This window comes from Ovis aries, chromosome 7 (genome assembly GCF_016772045.2).
Source record: "Ovis aries strain OAR_USU_Benz2616 breed Rambouillet chromosome 7, ARS-UI_Ramb_v3.0, whole genome shotgun sequence".
NCBI classification, from domain to species: Eukaryota; Metazoa; Chordata; class Mammalia; order Artiodactyla; family Bovidae; genus Ovis; species Ovis aries.
In genome coordinates, this window is record NC_056060.1 from 26892223 (window position 1) to 26917268 (window position 25046).

Here is a 25046-nt window from a genome sequence, read left to right on the forward strand (position 1 = left end):
CATCCTAGTTACATTTCTGCTTCTCAGACATGGCTGGGGGAGATGACGTGTAGCCATGGTAACATTAATGAGGACAATTATTATTCTATGCAGAGAACTTTTCTATCTTCCACCTTCTTTGTTTTGAAGGTGACAATTTGACAGACCCTGCTATTTTATTTTTAAAATTGTTTTTACTCTTTTTTGTTGTCTTATTAATCTGTAAATGGTAAGGGTACTTGTCCTTGAGAATTAGTATGAGAATTAGGGTGGATACTCATGTAAAATGTGTTTAACAGGTAAGAACTAGGACGAGCTGGATTTCACTAAGCCTGGTTGTTATTGTGAAATACAGTGTTAAACACTGGAACATAATACCTGGTTGGACAGTGTTGCGTCACATGAAGAATATGACCCAGCCTGTCTCCAGCCTTGTCTTGCCTCTTTACCCCTCACCATGCTTAAGCCACACTGGCCTGCCTTCTGCTGCTCCAGTGCCCCAAATTCCTTCTGGGTTTCCTCTGGGGAGATGTTGCCTTACCGAACTCATTCCTGGTGTACCCAAGAGCTAGAAATAAGAGAATTTTAAAAAGAAAAGCAAGGATCTGAGTCGTGAAGTTAATCAGAACTAGCTTCCACAGGTTCTACATTGCCTGCATGAGTTGACCTCAAAAAAAGTATATCGAGGAAGCAACCTAAATGTCCATTGACAGAGGAATGGAGAGGTACATGTATACAATGGAATATTACTCAGCCATAAGGAATGAAATTGGGCCATTTGTAGTGATGTGGATGAACCTAGGGTCTGTCATAAAGAGAAAAACAAATATATTAACACATATATATGGAATATAGAAAAATGTTATAGATAGACCTATTTGTAAGGCAGAAATAGAGACACAGAAGTAGAGAATGGACTGTGGGCACTGGGGAGGAGGGGCAGGAGAAGTTGGTATGGATTAAGAGAGTAGCGTCGACATGTCTACGCTGCCATGTGTGAGATAGTGGGAGACTGCTGTGTAGCACGGGGAGCTCAGCCCAGTGCTCTGTGACGACCTAGACGGTGGGGGGGGGGGGGGGGGCAGGTGTGCATGTGCGTGTGTCTGTGTGTGTGTGTGCATGGGGAGGGGACATATGTGAATATATATATATATATAAAACTGATTCACGTTGTACAGCAGAAACTAACACAACATTATAAAGCAGTGAGTGAGTGGGTTAGTGAAAGTCGCTCAGTCGTGTCCGACTCTTTGCGACTCCATGGACTATACAGTTCATGGAATTCTCCAGGCCAGAATACTGGAGTGGGAAGCCTTTCTCTTCTCTAGGGGATCTTCCCAACCCAGGGATCGAACCCAGGTCTCCCACATTGCAGGCGGATTCTTTACCTGCTGAGCCACAAGGGAAACCCATAAAACAGTTATCCTCCAATTAAAAAAAAAAAAGAAAACAGTATATTGACTAATGGTCTTCGGTCTTCAGCTTGGCATTGTTTGTGTTTACTAGAGCTGCCCAGTTGGAGATTTTATGAAAAATATTGTGCTGGTGAGCAGTGAATTCTTACATGATTTAAGACTTTACAGAATCTTAAATGAAAGTAGAAGCTAGAAGGAGAGAAAAGACCAGTCAGTAGCTAAAGATATGAACGTGAATTTGGATTTTATACTATGAAGATGTGAATTAGTATCAGAAAGATGAACTGAGCTGATACATAGTAAGAAAATGGTGAAACCAATCAAAGCTGATAGATAAGACTTCTTTATCCTTTAATATATGAGAGTCTGGCCTACATTTAGCCAGTAAACCACAAATTGAAAGTCATTTCATATTCCTGATAGAAAGCGGTTCAGACATTTCCTCTCACAAATGCTCAGTTTTCTCTGAGGGCATCATCTGATGTCTGCTTCATCATGGGATTGCAGTGTTTGGGGATTTTAATTATTTAACATTTACCTTGATGGAGAACTTTTAATTCCAAGAGGAAAACTTGGGCAGATTAAGGTAGAACATAGTATTTATGTTTGAGAGGTGTGGGTGGTAATAGGGGTAGATTGACTTTCAAAAAAAAGTACTCAACATAGTAAAAGAAAATTAAATAGTAGAGAGGAATGGATGATTGGCCAGGAAATTCAGGGAAGGTTTGACTCCACTGTGGGACCAGGTTGCTGGGAGTTTTGCAGTGACCTTTGCAAGGGAGAATGTGATTGTCCTTGTGGGACTGTGCCTTTTTCTGTCCTGCACTGACGTGGGTGCGGGCATGTGCTTGAATCTGAGTGGCATCCTACAAATACAGGCTGCCTTCTAGATAATGATGATTTGGCATTGATCCGGCTTTTCTTTCTCCGCTACTCCCTCTGGAAGTGAATTGTATGTCATTGTACGATTGCTAATGAGATTAGGGGGCAGTCTACTCCTTGTGTGGTTAGACCTGGAACCTTAGATTATATGTGTGATGGTTTCATTAGCTGTGATAACCAACAGAGTCAGCATTTTGGGTGTCAGATAAATAAAAAAGCCTAAGGAAAGATTTAGGTGGACCAAATCTTTTCTGAGGAAATTAGCACCACGAGTGACTTATTTTATGAGAATATATGTTTAAAACAAAGGGAGAGAGTGCAAACCTTACTAAAGCTTTGGAAAAGGAATTTAAATGTACTTTTCTTTTGTTTGTTGATTTTTCTGTAGTTTCCTCTTTTCTTGTTGAACTCAGGATTTGAGAGCACGTAAACAAGGGGGTAAGTCTTCTCTATTTATATTGTTTGCATCCAGTTGTGTTTGACACAGCTGTGCTGAAAAAGGTATGAAAGTATGAAAAAAATCCATAAATTTACTGAATGAATTTTTCCTCTTAAAGTCACTGTTGTTTAACATCACATTATGCTCATTTTCCCTGAGAATGGCAGTAAACAGTATTAATTTTGGATTATGCTGGAAACTAGAACTTTATTCCACTCTTACTTCATAACCTGGAGAAGGGAATGGCTACCCACTCCAGTATTCTTGCCTGGAGAATTCCATGGACAGAGGAGCCTGACAGGCTATAGTCCACGGGGTCACAAAGAGTCAGGCATGACTGGGCGACTCATACTTTCACTTTTCACTTTCTTCATAACAGAATTGGGAAAAAAGTTGAAAGGCACATTTTGTCTAAAATTAATGTTAACTATAGTTTGAGAAGTTTGAAAATTACAAGAATTTCTCTGAAATCATTGGAAGCAACTCATGCTTTGGTGCACACAGTCACTAACTAGCAGCTGACTCTTATTAATGACCTCTTGAGTAGGACCCTCTCATAGTCTGTCACAGATTGCAGTTGCTTCCCCACCTCATATGCAGTCTTCCTTTTTAACTCAAACCCCTGATTGTTATCTGAACACATAGCCACTGGGGAAGAAATTAAGTATCCAGCCTTCCTTGTGGCCTGATAAAGGGATAGATACAGTTCTAGCTGAAAGAGACAGTGGAAATATTCTGTGGTAGCTTCTGGGAAAACCTAACAGACGGCTGCTACACGCCTTTTGCCTCTTTTTCTCCAATGCTTCGTCCATCTTGCTGTGTCGAATTTTGCTGGGATAGTGTTACTGAACTAAGTGTGTGGACTCTGCTCAGACCCCAACCCGGCCGAGGCCATTCCTCTGCCTTGGTGGTAAAAGGTTCTTTTTCTGTTTGGGTTTCTGTAGCCAAATAACAAAACCAAAGCTTGAGATCGTTGCAGCACAAGCTTTGTTCAGTGGCCAAAGAACGGAGAAGCAGGAGCTTCGTTCACAGATGAAATTCTTGGCCAGGTGATGAGAGGCACTTGATTTAAAGAGTTAAAGACAAAGAGGAGAGGAGGGTGGCTAATGGTGGGGAAGTATATGTATTCATCTAAAGGGAAGGGGCAGGGCTTTAGAGGAAGTGGGATGCCTCTCCCTTTTTATCCATTTTTGGTCCTTGATTTCCAGTCCTGGCTGTGGTAGGTATGTTATTTAATATGCTAATGTAGTAAAATCCACATATAATGAGACTTGGAGTCTTTTGGAGGTCAGATTCATTGCCATCGTGGTTCCAGCTGGTTCTGTCTGGTTTTTGTTTTCCTTGTAGCTTGCTTTCTTATCTCTGGACCCTGTGACTTAAACATTTAGGTTAACGCCTGTTAAAGGTGGGAGTTGACAGGTTTTGCCTTTCATACTGTTCTTGGGGTTCTCAAGGCAAGAATAATGAAGTAGTTTGCCATTCTCTTCTCCAGTGGACCGCGTTTGGTCAGAACTCACCATCATGACCTGTCCATCTCGGGTGCCCTACACGGTGAAAGGAGCAGTGACTCCATAAGAGATAGACCCAGACTTGCCCATGAGTGTCTAAGAGTCTCCAGCAGAGGCTTGGGTCCGTGGTGGCCTGCTGCAGGGTCAGGGGCATTGAGTGGGGCAGTATGTGTACAGGACCTTTTGAAGGAGGTCTCCATTATCTTCATTACCTCCACCATAGTTTGGCTTCAGGTCAAACAACAGGAAGGGAACACAGCCCTGCCTATCAGCAGAAAATTGGATTAAAGATTTACTGAGCATGGCCCCACCCATCAGTTGACTTCCCTGGTGGCTCAGATATAAAGCATCTGCCTACAGTGTGGGAGACCCAGGTTCATGGGAAGATCTCCTGAAGAAGGGAATGGCAACTCACTCCAGTATTCTTGCCTAGAAAATCCCATGGATGGAGGAGCCTGGTAGACTACAGTCCATGGGGTCGCAAAGAGTCAGGCATGACTGAGTGACTTCACCTTCACTTTTTTTTCACATTCCCCCTCAGTCAGTCTCTTCCCATGAGGAAGCTTCCATGAGCCTCTTATCCATATCCATCAGAGAGCAGACAGAATGAAAACCACAATCATAGAAAACTCATCAGACTGATCACATGGACCACAGCCGTGTCTAACTCAGTGAAACTGTGTGCACAAGGTTTTGTTTGTGCCCTCCAAGAGTCTGTTTCCCCAGTCCTATATAAGTTCTGGCATCCGGTCCCATCACTTCATGGCAAATAGATGGGGAAATAGTGGAAAGAGTGACAGACTTTATTTTGGGGGGGGGGGCTCCAAAATCACTGCAGATGGTGACTGCAGCCATGAAATTGAAAAACACTTACTCCTTGGAAGAAAAGATATGACCAACCTAGATAGCATATTCAAAAGCAGAGACATTACTTTGCCAACAAAGGTCCATCTAGTCAAAGCTGTGGTTTTTCCAGTAGTCATGTATGAATGTGAGAGTTGGACTATAAAGAAAGCTGAGCACTGAAGAATTGATGCTCTTGAAGTGTGGTGTTAGAGAAGACTCTTGAGAGTCCCTTGGACTGCAAGGAGATCCAACCAGTCCATCCCGAAGGAAATCAGTCCTAAATACTCATTGGAAGGACTGATGCTGAAGCTGAAACTCCAATACTTTGGCCACCTGAAAAGACCGTGATGCTGGGAAAGACTGAAGGTGGGAGGAGAAGGGGACTACAGAGGATGAGATGGTTGGACAGTGTCACTGACTCAATGGACATGAGTTTGAGCAAGCTCTGGGAGTTGGTGATGGACAGGGAAGCCTGGCGTGCTTCAGTCCATGGGGTCACAAAGAGTTGGACACGACTGAGCGACTAAACCAAACTGACAGGTTTTGAGCGAGGATCTGGTGTCAGCTCTGGTGGCAGCAGCAGACATTCTGGTCATCATATGGGATCGTGGCAAGAAGTGCTTCCATAGGAGTAGCAGAGCAGTGAGCTGGAGGGAGCCTGGGCCACCATCCCAGCCTTTGACCACCTAAATTTCAACTTCATTTAGTTGACAGAAATAGAACCTTTTATCTTGTTGCTGGATGTTGCTCTGCTTGCTAAGTTGCTTCAGTTGTGCCCAATTCTGCAGCCCCATGGACAGTAACCCACCAGGCTTCTCTGTCTGTGGGATTCTCCAGGCAAGAATACTGGAGTGGGTTGCCATGCCCTCCTCCAGGGGAATCTTCCCAACCTGGGGAATGAACCCAGGTCTCTCGCATTGCAGGTGGATTCTTTACCATCTGAGCCACCAGGGAAGCTCTAAAATGAAGTACTCATCCAGAAATGGTCGAACCCTTGTCTCAGGCTTCTCCTGCATTGGCAAGCGGTCTCTTTACCGCTAATGCCATTTGTAGAAGCAGGAGAGGTGGAGAATAAATGTAGCTGTGCATTCTGAATTACCATAGCTTGATAACAAGCCAGCTCCCTGTCTACTTGGTATCTTCAGAAAGGTTGTCTGAAGCTTCTGTCTCCCTACACTCTGTTTGGAAGAAAGTATTTGGTGGGAGCTGGGAGCTGGTGGATGGTCAGGGATGACCCTGTAGGACATCAAGTCTTCAGCACTTTTAAGTTGATCAACTGAAGATGTTAGGAAGTTCATCCCATGATAGCTCAGCTGTGACAAAAATGTCCCAGTATAGAAGGCAATAGGATATTGGTCTGGCCTCCAGGAAGGCACTGGCAGGGCAAGACCTCAAGGGACCCCAAGGGATTAGGAGCAATTGCTTCTGATCTTCATGGTCTTTCCAAGCCCCTCTCTTTGAAGCAACAGTGGGGGCTTTATCTTATTAAAGCCAAAATTTTTCGGGTTTCATTACATGCATCCAGACATCACCTTCACTGACGTGCTTTTTGCTACAGATCAGTTCTAGGATCTTATGCCTTCACTGTCCATGTGAGGAATAGTCTTCATATTCTTTGATTTATTCAGCCTTGTCTGAACATTTACTCTGATCTTTGAGTTCTACTCTCATCTACCAGAGTTTGGTGTTGGCCTGTATTCTGAAAACAGTTGATCTGAGAAATTTTACTAAATTGTCTACTGTGGAACAGGGTTAATACGGAATATTTGCCAACTGTTTGGGGAAAACAAGCTAGATTCTAAGTTCCAGAATGTCAGCATCATCCTTTGCTCATAAAGCCTAGAACCCTTCTGTGGTACCTGAGTATATTTGACTTTTCCTTCAATGTATCCATGCAGATGGGGAAGCACCTTTTTAGGGGCATTGGGAAGATAGGCACATCCTATTATGTAGTGCTCAATGTGGATATTTGATGCTCAAGGGCCTTTGGGGCCCCATACCTGGTGAGAAAGCTAATTATAGGTCACTGTTGAGCTAGAGGAGAGAGTTTTCTAACTTTCTCGATCTTTTGCAACAACCTAACTTTTAAAATTCATCACTGTTGTGGCTTTTATAGTTTTTCTCATAAAGACCAAAGTGTTAGCTGTTGCTTTGTTTTAGGGTAAATACTGGAGTGCTTGACCTGTGAATCTATTAATAGAAAGACTCACCACTGGAAGCTAGAAATCAGGGGTGGCAAGGAATTTTTTGCATCCTTATAGACTAAACTGTGGATCATCTCTGGATTGATCTGTGTCATTGTGTGCATTTGGGATCTACCTTGCCTTTCCAAATATGTTATGTCTCATAGATGAGCTAGAGAAATTCAGAGAGAAGAAGGGTATGTTCCATTTTCTATAGCAGCTATGATGTTGACCATTGGGACTTAGTATCTTTCTATGAAGACTGTGAACTTGTCAGCCTATAAAGTTGTTTGTGATTTCCCATAGACATGGTGTCCTGATTGAGGGCATATTCTGAGGGCTGTGGAGGATGTAAAGGAAGGTGAGCACAATAAAGAAGAGCCAGGAAAATGGAGCTCAACATGAAGTGTGTGCGTGCCTAGGTACTCAGTCGTGTCCAACTCTGCAACACCTTGGACTGCAGCCCTCCAGGCTCCTCTGTTCACGGGGATTCTCCAGGCAAGAATACTGGAGTGGATTGCCATGCCCTCCTCCAGGGGATCTTCCCAACCTGGGGACTGAACCCAGGTCTCTCGCATTGCAGGCAGATTCTTCACCATCTGAGCCAAAAGGGAAGCCCTAAAATGAAATACTCATCCAGAAGTAGTGCTACATTCCTCTTGCTTTCTACAGTTGGTTTCCAAATGGACATACCACAAGGGTCTGGGCCAGTTTGGTAAGGAAAAGATCCAAATACCTAGGATAGATGTCTGTTATGGGAATTGCCACTCCACTGGGTACATTTTCCTTCTTCCACATTTGCTCTTTATATACATCTGATCTGTATTTTTGAAACTGAAAGTCTTGTAGGTTTCTTTGCCCAGATAAAGACTGTGCCTGAACTTTTACTGGTTATGTTAAGTTCTTTTACTTGAGTGAAAGCTCTTTTATGCTGATATAGCTGAAAGGGTAAGCCTAACATGCAAAGCTGTCTTATCTATGACTAAAGGGTACATTTTTTGATAGCATGTTGGTATTGTGGAAGTCTAGCAGGTTTGGTGTCCACTTTGTCACTGATCCTAAAATTTGTGTTAGACTAGTTTGCAAAGTCAGGCAGAGTGAGTATACTGGGTATACAACCATACAGTGATGGTTGGTGTATCACCTTTATTTCTCTGATACTACTGCTGTTATAATACTTAGAGGTTTATAAAAAATACTCTTATTTTTTAAAGTACTTACTTACAGGAACCCCTGAAATGATTCCTAAAGCAAGGAATTCTGTTTTTGAGTTTGGATTTTCATATCTTCAAATATTGTTAACATATCAATAGTAGTGTATCAAATGTCACTACTCAGTAAATGAAATATTTATTGAGTATGTTTTTTCCCTAGGGAACTAAGATGGCTGAGAAGACTAGTAGAAATAATGGAAAGAGCTTTGTTATTAGTTATAGGTATAATAATGAATGTTAAGAGTCGAGGTCTTAGTGTTCAGTCGTTAACTGGCCAGTCAGGCCATTGAGCCTAAGTTTCTTTATTGTTCTAGAAAGTGAGGGTTAGAATGAATGACACCAAGTGTTGCAGCTCTTGAAGCCTATGGATGTTTTGTCTTAAATGCATTCTGAGAAGGTCTTTGCCCTTAAGAAGTTTCAGCTTTTTCCTAGCTTTCCTTCTTTTGTTTGGCTCAGTTCCAAAAGTAACACGTGCTTATTGTTTACAAAGGAAAATTCAACTGGAATATGTATTATACAGAAAGGATAAGTCTCCTTCAACCCTGCCCTCTGAGAGAGGATCATTCTTAAAATAGAATCATCTTGACTTATTTCTATGCATGTATTAGTGTTTTGTGATATGTACACATATGTATGCGCGTATATAGCATGTGCATATGTGTATGTACATGTGTGTATATTATTCATACTGTACTAAAACTTGATTTTTTTCATGAAACAATTGAGATGATGGGCATCTTTCCTTGGCAGTACATACAAAGCTATATTATTTTTTTAATTGAAGTATAATTGATATATAACATTCGTTTCAACCGTACAGTATCATGACTCAGTATTTGTATATACTGCACAGTGATCACCACAATAAGTCTAGTTAACATCCATCACCGTACATAGTTACAGTTTTATTTTTCTTGTGATGAGAACTTTTAGATCTACTCTCTTAGCAAGTTTCAGTTATGCGGTACAGTATTACCTGTAGTCACCATGATGTACATACATTCTATAAACTACTGTATTTAAAAAAAATGACCTTATAAAATGTCACTAATTGACTATTGTATACACATTAAATATGCATTCTGGCCAAAATGTCAAGTGTTGAATCATATTCAGCTGCAGCTAAAGCTAAATATCACTGTTACAGAATGGATGTACTGAAATACCTGAAAAAAAATCTGCAATTTCAAATAAAATTAAAACTTGCTTATGACAGTTTTTAGTGGCCAGGTTTGATTTTGACCATGTAGAGGCATTCTCATTTCTCGCCACCGTCTGCTGTTAGAGTGTTCCTATAGTCTCTGTACCACATCCTACACAGTTGTGATGCTCAACAGATGTCAGCTTGGCTGAGGCAGGTGGAGGAGCACATTATTTGGTTAGTTCTGCCAGAATAGAATACCGGTGAGGGTAAGGGTACTCCGCACAATTGTACTTTCTAAGAGTAACTGGATAAAAACTAGGTAATAGACTAGATGAAGATTTATCTCCTCATGAACTGCTGGGTGTGGAGACTTATTTGATCATGAGTTTCATTGATGGAATCCTCGAAATTGAAGCATTGTGCGCTGCCCTTTCCCCCATATTCTTTTCCCTTATGGCTTATTACACAATGTTGAATATAGTTCTCGGTGCTATAGAGCAGGAATTTGTTGTTTATTTTGCATATAGTAGTTTGTATCTGCTGACGCCAAGCTCCTAATTTATGCTCCCCTTGCCCTTTCCTCTTTGATAACCACAAGTCTGTTCTCTGTCTGAGTCTGTTTCTGTAAATAAGTTTATTTGTATTATCTTTTTAAAGAGCCTACATGTAAGTGATATGATATGGTATTTGTCTTTCTCTTCACTTAGTATGATAATCTCTAGGTCCACCCATGTTGCTGCAAATGGCATTATTTCATTCTTTTTATGGCTCAGTAATATATAACACATGCATATACCATATCTTCTCAATCTATTCATCTGTAAATGGACATTTAGGTTGCTTCCATGTCTTGGCTGTTGAAAACAGTGCTGCTGTGAACATTGAGGTTTATGTATCTTTTTGAATTAGAGTTTTCTCCAGATATATTTCCTGGAGTGGGATTGCTGGATCATATGGTAGATCTACTTTTAGGTTTTTTTTAAATTAATTTTTTTTTATTGAAGGATAATTGCTTTACAGAATTTTGTTGTTTTCTGTCAAACCTCTGAATCAGCCATAGGTATACATATATTCCCTCCCTTTTGAACCTCCCTCCCATCTCCCTTCCCATCCCACCCCTCCAGGTTGATACTAAGCCCCTGTTTGAGTCTCTTAGCCATACAGCAAATTCCTGTTGGCTATCTGTTTTACATATAACAATGTAAGTTTCCATGTTACTCTTTCCATATATCTCACCCTCTCCCCCCTTTCCCCATGGCCACAGGTCTATTCTCTATGTCTGTTTCTCCATTGCTGCCCTATAAGTAAATTCTCAAGTACCGTTTTTCTAGATTCCATATATGTGCATTAGAATATGATATTTATCTTTCTCTTCTGACTTACTTCACTCTGTATAACAGGTTCTAGGTTTATCCATCTCATTAGAACTCACTCAAAGGCGTTCCTTTTTATGGCTGAGTAATATTCCATTGTGTATATGTACCACAGCTTCTTTGTCCATTCATCTGTTGATGGACATCTAGGCTGCTTGCATGTTCTAGCTATTGTAAATAGTGCTGCAATAAACCATGTGTCTTTTTCAATTTTGGTTTCCTCAGGGTATATGCCTGGGAGTGGGATTGCTGTGTCATATGGTGGTTTTGTTCCTAGTTTTTTAAGGAATCTGCATACCGTCTTCCATAGTGGCTGTCTCAATTTACATTCCCATCAACAGTGCGAGAGTGTTCCCTTTTCTCCACACCCTCTCCAGCAGTTTTTGTAGACATTTTGATGATGGCCATTCCGACCAGTTTGATGTGATATCTTGTTGTAGTTTTGATTCACATTTCTCTAATAATGAGCAATGTTGAGCATCTATTCAAGTGTTTGTTAGCCATCTGTATGTCTTCTTTGGAGAAATGTCTATGTAGGTCTTTTTCTGATTGTGTTGTTTGTTTTTCTGGTATTGAATTGTATGAGCTGCTTATATATTTTGGAAATTAATCCTTTGTCACTTCTTTCATTTGCTATTGTTTTCTCCCATTCTGAGGGTTGTCTTTTCAGCTTGCTTATAGTATCCTTTACTGTGCAAAAGCTTTTAAGTTTAATCAGGTCCCACTTGTTTACTTCTGTTTTTATTTCCATTACTCTAGGAGGTAATTTTAGTTTTTTAAGGAACCTCCATACTGTTTTCCAGAGTGGCTATACCAACTTACATTCCCACCAACAGTGTAGGAAGCTTCCCTTTTCTCCACCCCTTTTCCAGAATTTAATATTTATAATTTTTTAAGACATATTAATTCAGTGTTGTGCTCAAACTGTTATATATATAACAATCAACAGCATTGGTGCAAAAAGAAAATCTACATTAAAACTCTTTGTTGGAATGCTTTACACTTTCCATAGAACAGAAACTAAAATAACCTGTTATGCAGTTAATCACAAGTACAGTCCTCAAGTTCTTTGCCCATACACATGAGTATTGTCTAAAACATGTCTTCTTTAGCAGCAAGGCCCTGCCACCACTGTGCTTGGCTGAGTTCACAAATCTGTAACTTCCCTGTCACTTCTCTCCCTCTCCTCTCCTGCCAAGCTTTGTTTCCTGGCAGTAATTAAAGCCTTCTGCTGCTGCCATAGCTACTGCTGCTGGAACCGCCATAGCCACCTTGGTTTCGTTGGTTTGGCAAAGTGTTGGCCTCCACCACTATAAGGGCCCAAACTTCTGTTTACAGTTTTCTCCTTTTATGTCCAAAATTTGAAGATTGACTGTAATTGCCAAAGTCACTGTAGCTTCTGCCACCTCCAAAATTGCTTCCATCAGTACCAAATCAGTTGTAGCCATCCCCGCTGCCATCATATCCACCACTGCCACAGCTGCCCACCTCGACCACTGAAGTTTCCTCCACGACCAAAGTTGTCATTCCCACCAAGACCACCTTCACAACCACCACCAAAGTCTCCAAACCACTTAGACCTCTTTGGCTGGATGAAGCACTAGCCATCTCTTAACCTAGATAGGGTTTTCCTTGCTTCACAGTTGTAGCCATTCACAGTGTGGTATTTCTGGATGACAGTCTTGTCTATGGAATCATGGGCATCAAATCACAAAAGCAGAGCCTCTCTTTTTGCCACTTAGTCATGATTTCAATCACTTCAATTTTCCCATATTATTCAAAATAATCTCTTGCGTTATGTTCTTCAGTGTCTTCTTTAATGCCACCAACAAAAGTCTTTCTCACAGTGACGTGAGCAGCAGGTCTTCGAGCATCTTCCCTTGAGGCGGCCCTCTGCGGTTCCACAGCTCTTCTGTCCACCTTGCGTGGCCTTGCCTCCTTGGCCACATCGACCTCCTCCGTACTGGCACGCGTGACACACTCGAAGCCTCTGGAACACGTGGTGTTTGGATCCCTCAATACCACACCGTCTGTGAGCGTTCCCCATTGCTCAGAATGGCTCCTCAGGCTCTCATCAGCTGCTTCAAAGCCCAGTCCACCAAGGAAGAGCTTCCGTGGCTGTTCAGGCTCTTAGAGACTCTGACTTAGACATGATGGCAGTGGAGCAGGGAGAGACTTCAGTGATGCTTACTTGACAGTGTCCACAGGCTGAAAGGCTGTGCACTTTTTCGTGCTGGCCGTTCTGATTGGTTCGAGGTGATATCTCATTGTAGTTTTGATTTGCATAATTAGTGATGCTGAATATGTTTTAATGTGCATTGTGCACTGCTTGAAATATTCTTTCTGATACCTAAGATCACATATACCTAACTTTCTAACTTTTTTTTTTTGCTGCTTTTTGCAGTTAATTGATTAGAAAAAAAAAAATCTGTCATTAATTTTGGCTCCAGAAATGTGGCAGTAGAGCGATGCTGTTGAACTTCAAGAGACACAGAACTGTTTCTGTATCACCTGTATCTCAGCTTTTATTGTATTACACCAACTTCAGCTTTGTTGCAATAGAATGGGATTTTTATAACACAGGAAAAATGTGAACTCTCAAGGTGCATCAGTTTTGTTTAAATCCCTCTTTTCCCCCTTCTCCCATTTTCAGCAGATTCTAGTGAATAAATTACTTCATAAAAAATAATCATTGGATTTAGCAGGCCTTCCATTTTGCTATTGTTATCTACAAAGTAGAAAATTATGGGATTTTGTTACTGTTGTTCGAGCAGCCTGTATAATAAACACTAGCTGCAAAGTAGACTATTATGGAATTTTGTTGCTGTTATTCAAGCACCTTATGCAATAAACACTAGCTTGTCTCCATCTTGTTTGAGAATATGGTGTAAGTAAACAGCAAGGCAGTTCCACAGCCTCTTATACATCATGAAATTAGTCGTTGAAGAAAGAGAAGGAAGAAAATGCTAAACTCGTTTTATGCTTCTGGTTCTATTCATTATGCTCTGCTTTAATTACTTTCTGAACACTCAGCAGGTGAGTGTCTAAAACTTTGAATGCTTATGACCCCTGAGACACATTTCACCCTGTTTATTCCATGTCAGCGACAGTTGGCTTTCCCTGTTCTTCACCGGGTTCCATTCTGCACTTCTTCATTCTGATTCATGCTGTTAGTGTGAGAGACAGGAACTCTCTCAAGCAGCGAGTAAAGCAGGAGCAGAATTGAATGCTTTGTGAATACATCATGCTTCCTTATTTAAAGGAATCCAAATGTCTGATGTACAAGATATAGGAGTAACACATTTACTAATACTACCATTGTTTTGTATGTCTCGATATAAGAAGAAGAGTTTTGGTAACATGTTTTCTAGAAGTACTCTTGATTCTAGTAGTTGTAATTTTGACAAATCTGGACATACTTTCATCTTTAGTGAGAGAATTAGAGAGGTTGGCATTCTTTGTTGAAGATTAATTGACTGTCGGTATGTGGGTTTATTTTTTGGCACTCTGTTTCATTCCATTGATCCATATATCTGTTTTTGTATAATACCAATACCATACTGTTTTGATTACTGTAACTTTGTATTACAGTATTGTCTGAAGTCTAAGAGCACTGTGCCTCCTGCTTGACTTCCATCAGGATTGCATTAGTAATTTGGGGTCTTTTATGGTTCCATGTAAGACGTTCTTTAGTAGTCATTTAACCAGCTTATTTTTTTAAGATTAGCCTCTATGTGCTTCATTAAGATTTTAAAATTGTGTTGTTTTGAAGTTTGATTACTGTAAACAAAAAGGGCTTAAATATCTTATTTTTCTCACTTTCTTTTCTTTGTATTTTTTTATGTGAGTATTTGGTATCAATCAAGAATGACTTATTGGTCAGAGAGACAATTACAATACGATATCACTTATATGTGGAATCTAAAACACAATACAAATGAACTTATTTACAAAACAGAAGCAGAATCACCGACATAGAAATCAAACTTACAGTCACAAGAGGGGAAAGGGGTTTGGGAAGGGATAGATTAATAGTTTGGGATTAGCAGATGCAAACTATTATATACAAAATAGACAACAAGATCCTACTCTATAGCACCGGAAACTATTAATATCTTCACTATCCTGTAATAAATCATAATGGAACAGAAAAAAATGACTTTATGAAGGTCATTGTGATTTTTTATAGTTTTTCCTATTTTTGAAATTTTTACATTGCAAAAACCACAAGATTTGTGTCTGATAACTGGATTTTTTTTTAAATGGTTCTCAAAAAATTTTAAGCTCAAAGTTCTCCAAGCCAGGCTTCAACAGTAAGTGAACTGAGAACTGTTCAAGCTGGATTTAGAAAAAGCAGAGGAACCAGAGATCAAATTGCCAACATTCTTTGGATTATAGAAAAAGCAAGAGAGTTCCAGAAAAACATCTACTTCTGTTTTATTGACTACACCAAAGCCTTTGACTATGTGGATCACAACAGACTCTGGAAAATTCTTTAAGAGATAGGAATACCAGACCACCTGACCTGCCTCCTGAGAAGTCTTTATGTAAGTCAAGAAGCAGCAGTTAGAATCAGACATGGAACAACAGACTGTTTCAAAATTGAGAAAGGAGTATGTCAAGGCTGTATATTGTCACTCTGCTTATTTAACTTCTATGCAGAGTACATCACACGAAATGCCAGGCTGGATGAAGCCCAAGCTGGAATCAAGATTGCCAGGAGAAATATCAGTGACCTCAGATATGCAGATGACACCACCCTTATGGCAGAAAGTGAAGAACTAAAGAGCCTCTCGATGAAAGTGAAAGAGAGTGAAAAAAGCTGGCTTAAAACTCAACATTCAGAAAACGAAGATCATGGCATCTGGTCCCATCACTTCATGGCAAATAGATGGGGACACAATGGAAACAGTCACAGACTTTATTTTCTTGGGCTCCAAAATCACTGCAGATGATGACTGCAGCCATAAAATTAAATGACGCTTGCTCCTTGAAAGAAAAGTTATGACAAACCTAGACAGCGTGTTAAAAAGCAGAGGCATTACTTTGCCGACCTTTGTCCATCTAGTCAAAGCTATGGTTTTCCCAGTAGTCATGTATGGATATGAGAGTTGGACTATAAAGAAAGTTGAACCCCGAAGAATTGAAACTTTTGAACTGTGGTGTTGGAGAAGACTCTTGAGAGTCCCTTGAACTGCAAGGAAATCCAACCAGTCCCTTCTGAAGGAGATCAGCCCTGGGATTTCTTTGGAAGGAATAATGCTAAAGCTGAAACTCCAATACTTTGGCCACCTCATGCGAAGAACTGATTCATTGGAAAAGACTCTGATGCTGGGAAGGATTGAAGGCAGGAGGAGAAGGGGACAATAGAGAATGAGATGGTTGGATGGCATCACCGATGAAATGGACGTTATTTTGAGCAAGCTCCAGGAGCTGGTGATAGACAGGGAAGCCTGGCGTGCTGTAGTCCATGGGGTTGCAGAATTGGACACGACTGAGCAACTGAACTGAACTAAATAATTAGCAGGGTTGAGCATCTTTTCATGTGCTTTTTGTCTGTCTGTATATGTCTTCTTTGGAGAAATGTCTATTTAGGTCTTCTGCCCATTTTTTGATTGGAGTTGGTTGGTTGGTTGGTTGGTTTACTCCTCTCTCTAGTTTTCTGTTATCTTGGTCTCATCTCCTGATATACCTGATGGTTTTTAATGAATTTTGGATACTGTATATAATATATAGTAGAGATAATTCTAGGCTATTGATAATGTCATTTTTCTCCAAAAAGGATTTACTCTTGCTTCTTTTAGTCAGAATCAGAGATTGAGTTGATTCACTCCTTTGCCCCAGACTTTGTGAGGCTGGCCTCTTCTCCTTCATCCCTACTTCTAAGATGTAGTCCTCAAGGGTTTCATCTAAAAGTTTTGATTTTCCAGGACTCTTCTTCACCCATGGGCCCTGAACTCCCGTTTTTGTCCACCCAGTGCCATAAAACTAGTGGAAGTTCTCGGTAGTTTTACAACCTCCTGGCTATTACTTGATGCTTTATTTTTCAGTCTCTCAGTATCACTTTGGAAACTAAACTCAAAGGGAAAAGCAGGTCTAAATGTTAGACTCACCTCTTTGTGCTTTTCTTCAATCTGGGAACTTTCTCCCTCACATCCTCACTGCCTTGGTAACTCTCTAATGTCCTCAGGTAGATTTTTTGGGATGGTGGTGGGGGAATGTTCCTAGTTGTTTTCTGTAAGAGCATTGATTTCCAACAAGCTATTTGCCACTGTTGGAAACTTACCTGTATTTGAAGTTGAATATTTAGATATTAAAAATACATAGAGCATGCCTCGTTTGCATTACTGTTATCTAGGATGACAGTGGATGAGATGGTCGATGGCGTCACCAACTTGATGGACATGAGTTTGAGCAAGCTCCAGGACTTGGTGATGGACAGGGAAGCCTGGCATGCTGCAGTCCATGGGGTTGCAAAAAGTCACACACGACTGAGCAACTGAACTAATGACTGATGATATCTAGTACTGATTACATAGTATAGGATCCATGCAGTCATAGGATCATTTTTAATATAGAAGTTCATGAATGCCAAAAGTAACACTATTTCATAAAATATTCAGCTGTTTGACCAAGTTTTAAAAAATCTACCAGACTGATTTTTTACTTATTCATGACTCATTTCATATATACATATTAGCCACTTGCATTTCTTATTCTCACACCCTTTCCTGTTTTCCTACTAGGTGGTTTTGTTCTGGTTAATTTGCAGAAATTCTTTGTATGTGAGAGATAGGCTCTTTGCCTATATGTGCTACAAATGATAATCACTGGCAAATATGGTTTGTATGACTGCTACATTTTAGGGTATTTTTAAAGGTTTTTTTCTTTGTAACCTTTCTATAGTCCTTTTAAAATACCAATATTGCACAAATATTTATGAAGTATCCACATAGAATCACAATACATATATGTATACACACACTTATATATCCACATGCACAGACAAGACCTTATCAATTCAGATCCTTTATGTCATACTTTTGGGAGATCAAATTGATTTGCTAGTGACTAATGATTGTGATTTTATCCTTCCTCATGATAAAGACTGATGTTCTTGGTCTGTTTTACCTTGAACTTGATCTTGTCAAGTGTTAGATGCTGGAGGTTTTATCTTTGTCTCTTTAATTTGGAATTTTATCTTTGTCTCTTTAATTTGGAATTTTTTCCCTTCTTTTCTCCCCCTTTTAAGTTAGAAGTAAAGAATGGATTCCATGGTTAAGTAACCTGAGAGATATCATAGGAGGAGGAAGTGGGCCTGTACCTGAATCTTGAAATATAAATAGGATATGAATGGGTAGAAGTGTGTGGGTCTTCAGACAAGGGAGAAGGATTAAAAGAAAAATGAGGATAGGATAGAAAATGAAGTATGTTCAAAATGTGAAAAGAGGCTGACTCTGGAGCAGAAAGTCTGAAGAAAGAGGAAGTAAATGTGCATTAATGAGGTAGGACCACATTTTGGAGGATCCTGAAAGCTAGGTAGAGAAATAATTCTTTGCTTATAAATTAGCTATCCCTAATGCAAACAGTCAGGCAAATACACGTTTACAAAATAAGCCTTGTGTCAGGCTCCTTATGCAGAATCATCTGTCAGGCTTGTTTATCTTGATTCATTTTCCTTTATTCCAGGAGCTCATGCTCATTCCAGCCATGCGTCATGATTCACATTGACTAATCTAAGGCACATCCTTTGGGTTTTATTTTGCATCTGACATTCTTACCAGGTGATTTTTGGAGTGATGGTTGAGGTTGGTAACCTCACTTCAAAGAGATATTTTAAGTCGTCATATTATGGGTCAGTGGAGAATTGCTTTCCTTCAGTTCTGGTTTTCTCCTTCCTTTTCTACTTGCCTACCCCCAAAATTATACATATCAGTTTCCTTGCATACATTATAGAGAGATGAAAATATGCTTAAAATGGGTAGATGGCCATGTCTGCAGGCCTGGACTGTTAAGCTGTTTCTCAAGTGTGTGGGATGGTGGCTTGTTGAGAGTTGAATAAAACAATGAATACAGCTATCAACAATATTTTCAAGTGCCCCCTACACACAGGTTGCTGTGGAAAGCTGTGGACCAGGACCTTCTATTAAATGGTCAGCTCTTCAGAAACAGCACTTTTCCTTCCAAAGGGAAATTTAGAGAACTGAGTGTTCGCCTTTGGCTTTGATATAAAGTTGTGTGTTTTTTTCTGTTCCCAGGGGACTCCTTCTCACAGTTTCGGTTTGCCGAGGAGAAAGAGTGGGATGGTGAAGTGTCATGCCCCAAACAGGTAAGGCGAAGCTTTGTGTTGAATGTGGGTTAGCTCTTCTCAAGGATAAAGACCAGCATCTTTTGCACTGTTGTTTAGATGGAGTCTTCACATAGAGAAGAGTCTAGTGCTTCGTGTACAGTCTCAGTTACCTAAATTGCTCAGAAAGTTTTCAGGGAGCTTAAATTTTACAAGTTCTTGGAGCTGGAGTTGACCTTCATACCAGGCCACTGTGTGAACTCCTCATACAGTTCATCTGTGACTATAGTTCATACAGACTGGGTTGCAGGGTCGAAGGTTATGGTTATGATTTTGAGTGGATTACCTTGCCTTCCGCTTTTTCCCTTTCTGTGAAAATTCCTCTTAGAATTAGTTGAGAATTCAGTTTTTTTCTCCCACACTGTTTTTGGTATTACGTAAGAGAATCCTTAACTTCGTAGTTTTAAATAACTCTTTTATCTATAATTAGGAGCAGAAAGCTATAAAATAAGAACAAGTATCACAGTCTTTCAATGAATCCATAAAGCCCACACACTTTATTTTCTTTGTATTCCTGCCTTATTTTCCTCCCTAAGGAGTTTTGATGATTCTCCAAGCAGGATTTCACTGATTCTTTTCATATGAGAGATGACAGGTATTTTCACCCTGTAAAAATGCACAGAGAATGAATTGAGTGGTGGTTTGGCATATGCTCCCCAACCCCAGGGCTGGAGCATACTGTCGGGTACAGTGATCAGACAGTCCGCCCACAGCTTCAGACAGGAGACTGAGCGCAGACCTGATGAGTAAGGTGTGGTCCCTTCCTCCCCATTCTCCTGTCAGCTCAGTACACGCACAACAGGTGACTTGCACTCCTAGGTGGACTGGTGTTATGTTCAGTTGTTTGGGATGGACATTGACTTTTCAGAAAGACAGAGGGGAGGGAAGTGACTTGTAAAATAACTGCCTGTCACTTTACAAAGAGTATGTATTACAACATAGAAAAAGTTGGAAATTAAAAATATTTGTTTATCTTGAGCCTGTTTGGGATGTACCTGAGCAGAGCCATTACTTTGCCAACAGAGGTCTGTCTAGTCAAGGCTATGGTTTTTCCAGTGGTCATATATGGATGTGAGAGTTGGACTATAAAGAAAGCTGAGCGCCGAAGAATTGATGCTTTTGAACTGTGGTGTTGGAGGAGACTCTTGAGAGTCCCTTGGACTGCAAGGAGATCCGACCAGTCCATCGTAAAGGAGATCAGTCCTAGGTGTTCACTGGAAGGACTGATGTTGAAGCTGAAACTCCAATACTTTGGCCACCTGATGTGAAGAGCTGACTCACTTGAAAAGACCCTGATGCTGGGAAAGATTGAAGGTGGGAGGAGAAGGGGACAACAGAGGATCAGATGGTTGGATGGCATCACCGACTTGATGGACATGGGTTGGGGTGAACTCCAGGAGTTGGTGATGGACAGGGAGGCCTGGCGTGCTATGGTTCATGGGGTCGCAAAGAGTCGGACACAACTGAGCAACTGAACTGAACTGAGTATGGTTTAGAGTTGTAGGACAAGTTAAAAAGAGATTAACAGAATTTAGTGAAAGCCAAATAACTCGCATTTCAATTCCTTAGAACCATGTTGGCTAAAAGAGAACATTTTAGTTATCTTAAGATTTTCAGATGATTCTAAGGTTCTTCATTCATCAAAATACTGAGCACTTGTTCTTTATTATATATTCTATCAGATGCCCTTTATTCAAAGATGAATGAGACAAAGCTCATGCTTGTTCACCACCCTAGGCCCCTTGCCTTAGCATAGTGGTAGATGACATGTGGTAGATGATCAATAAATATTTAAATGATAAATGAAAAAGAATGCAACGTAAGACAATTGGTATAATGCTACTGCTGCTCAGTCGCTTCAGTCGTGTCCGACTCTGTGTGACCCCATAGACGGCAGCCCACCAGGCTCCCCCATCCCTGGGATTCTCCAGGCAAGAACACTGGAGTGGGTTGCCATTTCCTTCTCCAATGCATAAAAGTGAAAATGAAGTCGCTCAGTCGTGTCCGACTCCTAGTGACCCCATGGACTGCAGCCTACCAGGCTCCTCCATCCATGGGATTTTCTAGGCAAGAGTACTGGAGTGGGGTGCCATTGCCTTGGTGGGAGAACTCTGCTTTGGACTGGCAGTGATTGAGAGTAGGAGCATGGGATGAAGATCATTTGAATGGGCCTTGGTGGATGAGTATGGTTCTGGTAGGTCCTCTCTGGGGAACAACAGGAGAACGATGAGATCTGAAAGTCCAGGCTGTGCTCAGAGTTGGGAGCATAGCTGGACTGTGGTCTTCTCAGAAGAGGAGGCTTCCAGCGTAGGTCTAGGCCACTTAGTACCAGCAGTTTGGTTTTCATTTTCATCTGGGGGCAGTTTAGCATGTGGGTAAGAGCATAGCCTTCGGAGACACAATCCTGAGTGTAAATCCCAGTTCTCATCTGTAAAATGGAACTAATCATTAAGTATAACTCAGAGTTGTCATGAGGATTAGATTGGGTTATAAATAAAAGTTCTTCTGTGCAGTTCCCGACGCATGGGAAGCACTCAAAATTAGCCTTTATTCCTACTGTTACTTGTTCAGAAGAGTATTGTTTAGCAAGAAAATGGAAGTGGCTAGATTGGACCTCCACAGTTTTGGGAAGGAGGGACTGAAGAGGTCCGAGGTTGGAGGAGGAAAAGCAGTGGGAGGATATTGTGTTGGGTAACGGGAGGGGATATGGGCTGACAGCGTGGGGCTGTGGCAGGGAAGACAGTTCACTGACAGATGAGACTGTGTGGAGGACGAGGGAGAATACGTCACAGGCCAGAGAGGAGACATAAGGACGAGAAAGATTTGCAGGGGCTCTGAGCTCCCCAGCACGATGACGAGGTGAGCAGAGACAGCTGCTGGAGCAAAAGAAGGCAGTCTTGACCATGAGTGTGTTGAGCTGAAGTATTAGTAGGACACGCCCCAAACCGAATTCATCACTTCGCCATCGGAACTGCTTTGTGTCCCACTTCACTCCTCTTTTGGTTCTCTTTATTTTTGCTTACTTGAGAGGGAAAAAGAAGAGGAGGATCTGTCTGTATATCTATCTCCTACCTGTCTGTCCGTCTGCCTACCTACCTGTCTGCTTGTTGGCTATCCATCTGTCTGTCTACCTACCTGTCTGTCTATTCCTCATGTGCTTCCCTGTCCCCAGTGCAGCTGGTGACATGAGAAAGTAGAGCTGACAGAGGGTCCTGGGGAAGCCCCTGGCAGGAGAGTGCCCAGCACCGTGGCTGTGACTGGCCTTCACAAGTCTGTGGCTCATGCGCAGGGTGAGGGGGATGCGGCCTGGCAGTCAGGGTCCCTGCTTCAGCCGTGTTGGCCCCATTTCTTCAATCCCTGAGTGAGGGTTTCAGACCTGTTCTTTGGACAGTGTGGGAATATGGGAGGAAGGAATGTGAGGTGGGAGGAGAACTTTGTAGGGTGAAAAAATAGGCCCATTATTTTTTAAAAATCATCTGAGGCTTTTTTTCTTTTCTTTCTACTTTTCAGTTCTGTTGACTAGTGACTTGTTTATTCCATAGAGCTTCTTCAAGCACCGGCAAGCACTGGGTGACATGTGGTGGTTCCTGAGCACGTGGCTCCTAATGGCATATATTCCCTCCCTCACTTCACCCCAAGAGTGCAGTTCTGGATGGGACTCTGTACATGGAAGGCACCCCAGCTTACTCCTAAGTATTGCTTGATTTGGGCACTTCCGCTGTGAAGTGGCCTTGAGTCCCCACATGTGGACAATGAGTTCTGTAGCTGCTGAGGAAGGTATGATGGTCTGATTAGAGGCTGTAAGTGGAGTTTTGAGCTCTTGTAGCTGGACTGCAGCACATCTCAGTGGCCCTCCTCTGGAGGCCTGAGAGTGGTTAGCAGCTCTGAGTAGTTGGCAGGCATGGTGGAGGGAGCAGGGGGTCTATACGTGGTGTCTTTGCAGACACCTCAGCAGTGGGAAGGGTGAGATTTCCGTTTTGTAATGAGGCGATTTACTCATGTTTTACACATTCGGGATCACATTTTTCTAGTGGTCTGAGAGATTTTCTTCAAACTTCAAAACAAAGGCTGGCCGTGCTGGCCCTAATGAAGCCCTGTGTGTGCTGAGTGCAGGACCGAGGCAGGGCATGTGTGTGCGCTGAATTTCCTGCTCTCCTGCCAGAGCTCTGTTTTCCTCCATCCTGCTCCCTAAATACTCTCTCTATTTTTAGATGTGAGGTTTTTTTTTTTTTCCCAGGGCAAGGGGCCACATCTGCTGCTGCCGGCATTGCTCCCCTAAGAGCTAGCCATCTCCAGAAACTTTCAAAAGGGCAGCTGAAAAGCCATACTGCATTTTTTGATCCCTGTGTACTTCTGTTGTGAGGCTCAGGAGTTTGAATGAGTCTGGGTTTAGGCTGGGGCTCTTCTTGAGAACGCCAGGAATGGCTCCCTACCTCCAGTCATCATAAACCCATCTACCCAAGTCATCCTTATAGTGGATTTGAGACTCCATGACCCCTGGGTTTTCTCCTCTAACTTGAAGTCTGTGATCACAGCAGAAGGCACAGTTCTACCTAGACCTGTGACAGTCCTTGGTGGATGAGGTGGTTGGTGGTATCTGACTCTAATGTGGTGATTTCACCCACCTTTTAGTTTTTCCCTTCTCTTGGATGGCCAGCGTACCTGGAAGCAGCTGTTAGGGGTCATGAGATAATCTGACTGTGTTTGAGAAGGCATTCCAATCTGTGAAGGCATTGCCTGGAAGGGACTTTGTGCCTGTGAATGGGAATGGAGTCCCAGGGAGTTTTAGTGTTGGCCTCACACATAGAGCTGCCAGCTGGAGGGTAAGTTTCCATCCCCCGATTTCTGTTTGGAAAAGTGTATGCACATGGGCTCCTCTGGCTGTGCCTGTCAGCCCCAAGTCACTGTCGAGACAGCCCTCCACTGCTCTCCCAAAGGCCAGCCATCTGAATAAGGAGGAGGTGTCCAGTTACGTTTCATTAAATGCTTTGAATTTTCTCTGTAATTTCAAGAACATCCACAGTTGCCAGGTTACCATGTAGTCTTTTTTTTTTTCCCCCCTTTAGCCATGCAGTGCAGCCTGTAGGATCTTAGTTCCCTGACCGGGGATCAAACCCATACTGCCCCCAGCCCAGTGGAAGCACAGAGTCCTAACTATTGGACCACTGGGGAATTCCCATACCATACAGTCTTGATTCGAGTGATTGCTACCCTGCTGCTACTCTGACCGCCTGAGCTGTGGTTCAAGAAGGTGGTTTTGGTTTTGCTTATCTTCATGCAGAAATGATAGAAATTAGAACCATATCAGGTGTGATTTATGATCAGATTACTCCCAGCTAAAAGTAGTGGATGATTTATTTACAGTTACTACTATCGTCTTGTGCCCTTTTATTTCTGAAAGGTCATATATAGTCATCTTGATTGATCAATTTCTCTGTTTTCTATAGAATTCAGCATTTTATGTGGACTGTGAGTCATTGGTTCGAGCCCTTCAAGAATTGCCTCTCTCACTCCGACTCAATGTTGCTGCTGAATTGGTTCAGGTAAGAACCCTAATGACATCTTGAGGCTGGTATAAATTAGGGCAGGAGAAGAAGGAAACTGAAAAATATCTCCCTGCAGGATGTCTCAGGATCAGCTTTTCCTTTCAACAGGCTGAGGGTTTTGTATCAGAATTTTGTAAAGTTTTGAGGGAGAATGAAATACTTTTCAAAGT

General features: G+C 41.6%; 1 protein-coding gene across 1 annotated transcript in view; it reads left to right on the forward strand.

Moving 5' to 3' along the window:
• AVEN (apoptosis and caspase activation inhibitor) overlaps positions 1–25046 on the forward strand; it is a 193212-nt gene that overhangs the window by 163649 nt on the left and 4517 nt on the right. Inside the window, exons 5-6 of the mRNA XM_042253120.1 lie at positions 19242–19312; positions 24778–24873. Coding sequence (XP_042109054.1) covers positions 19242–19312; positions 24778–24873 — 167 coding nt within the window. The remainder of the gene's footprint in view (positions 1–19241; positions 19313–24777; positions 24874–25046) is intronic.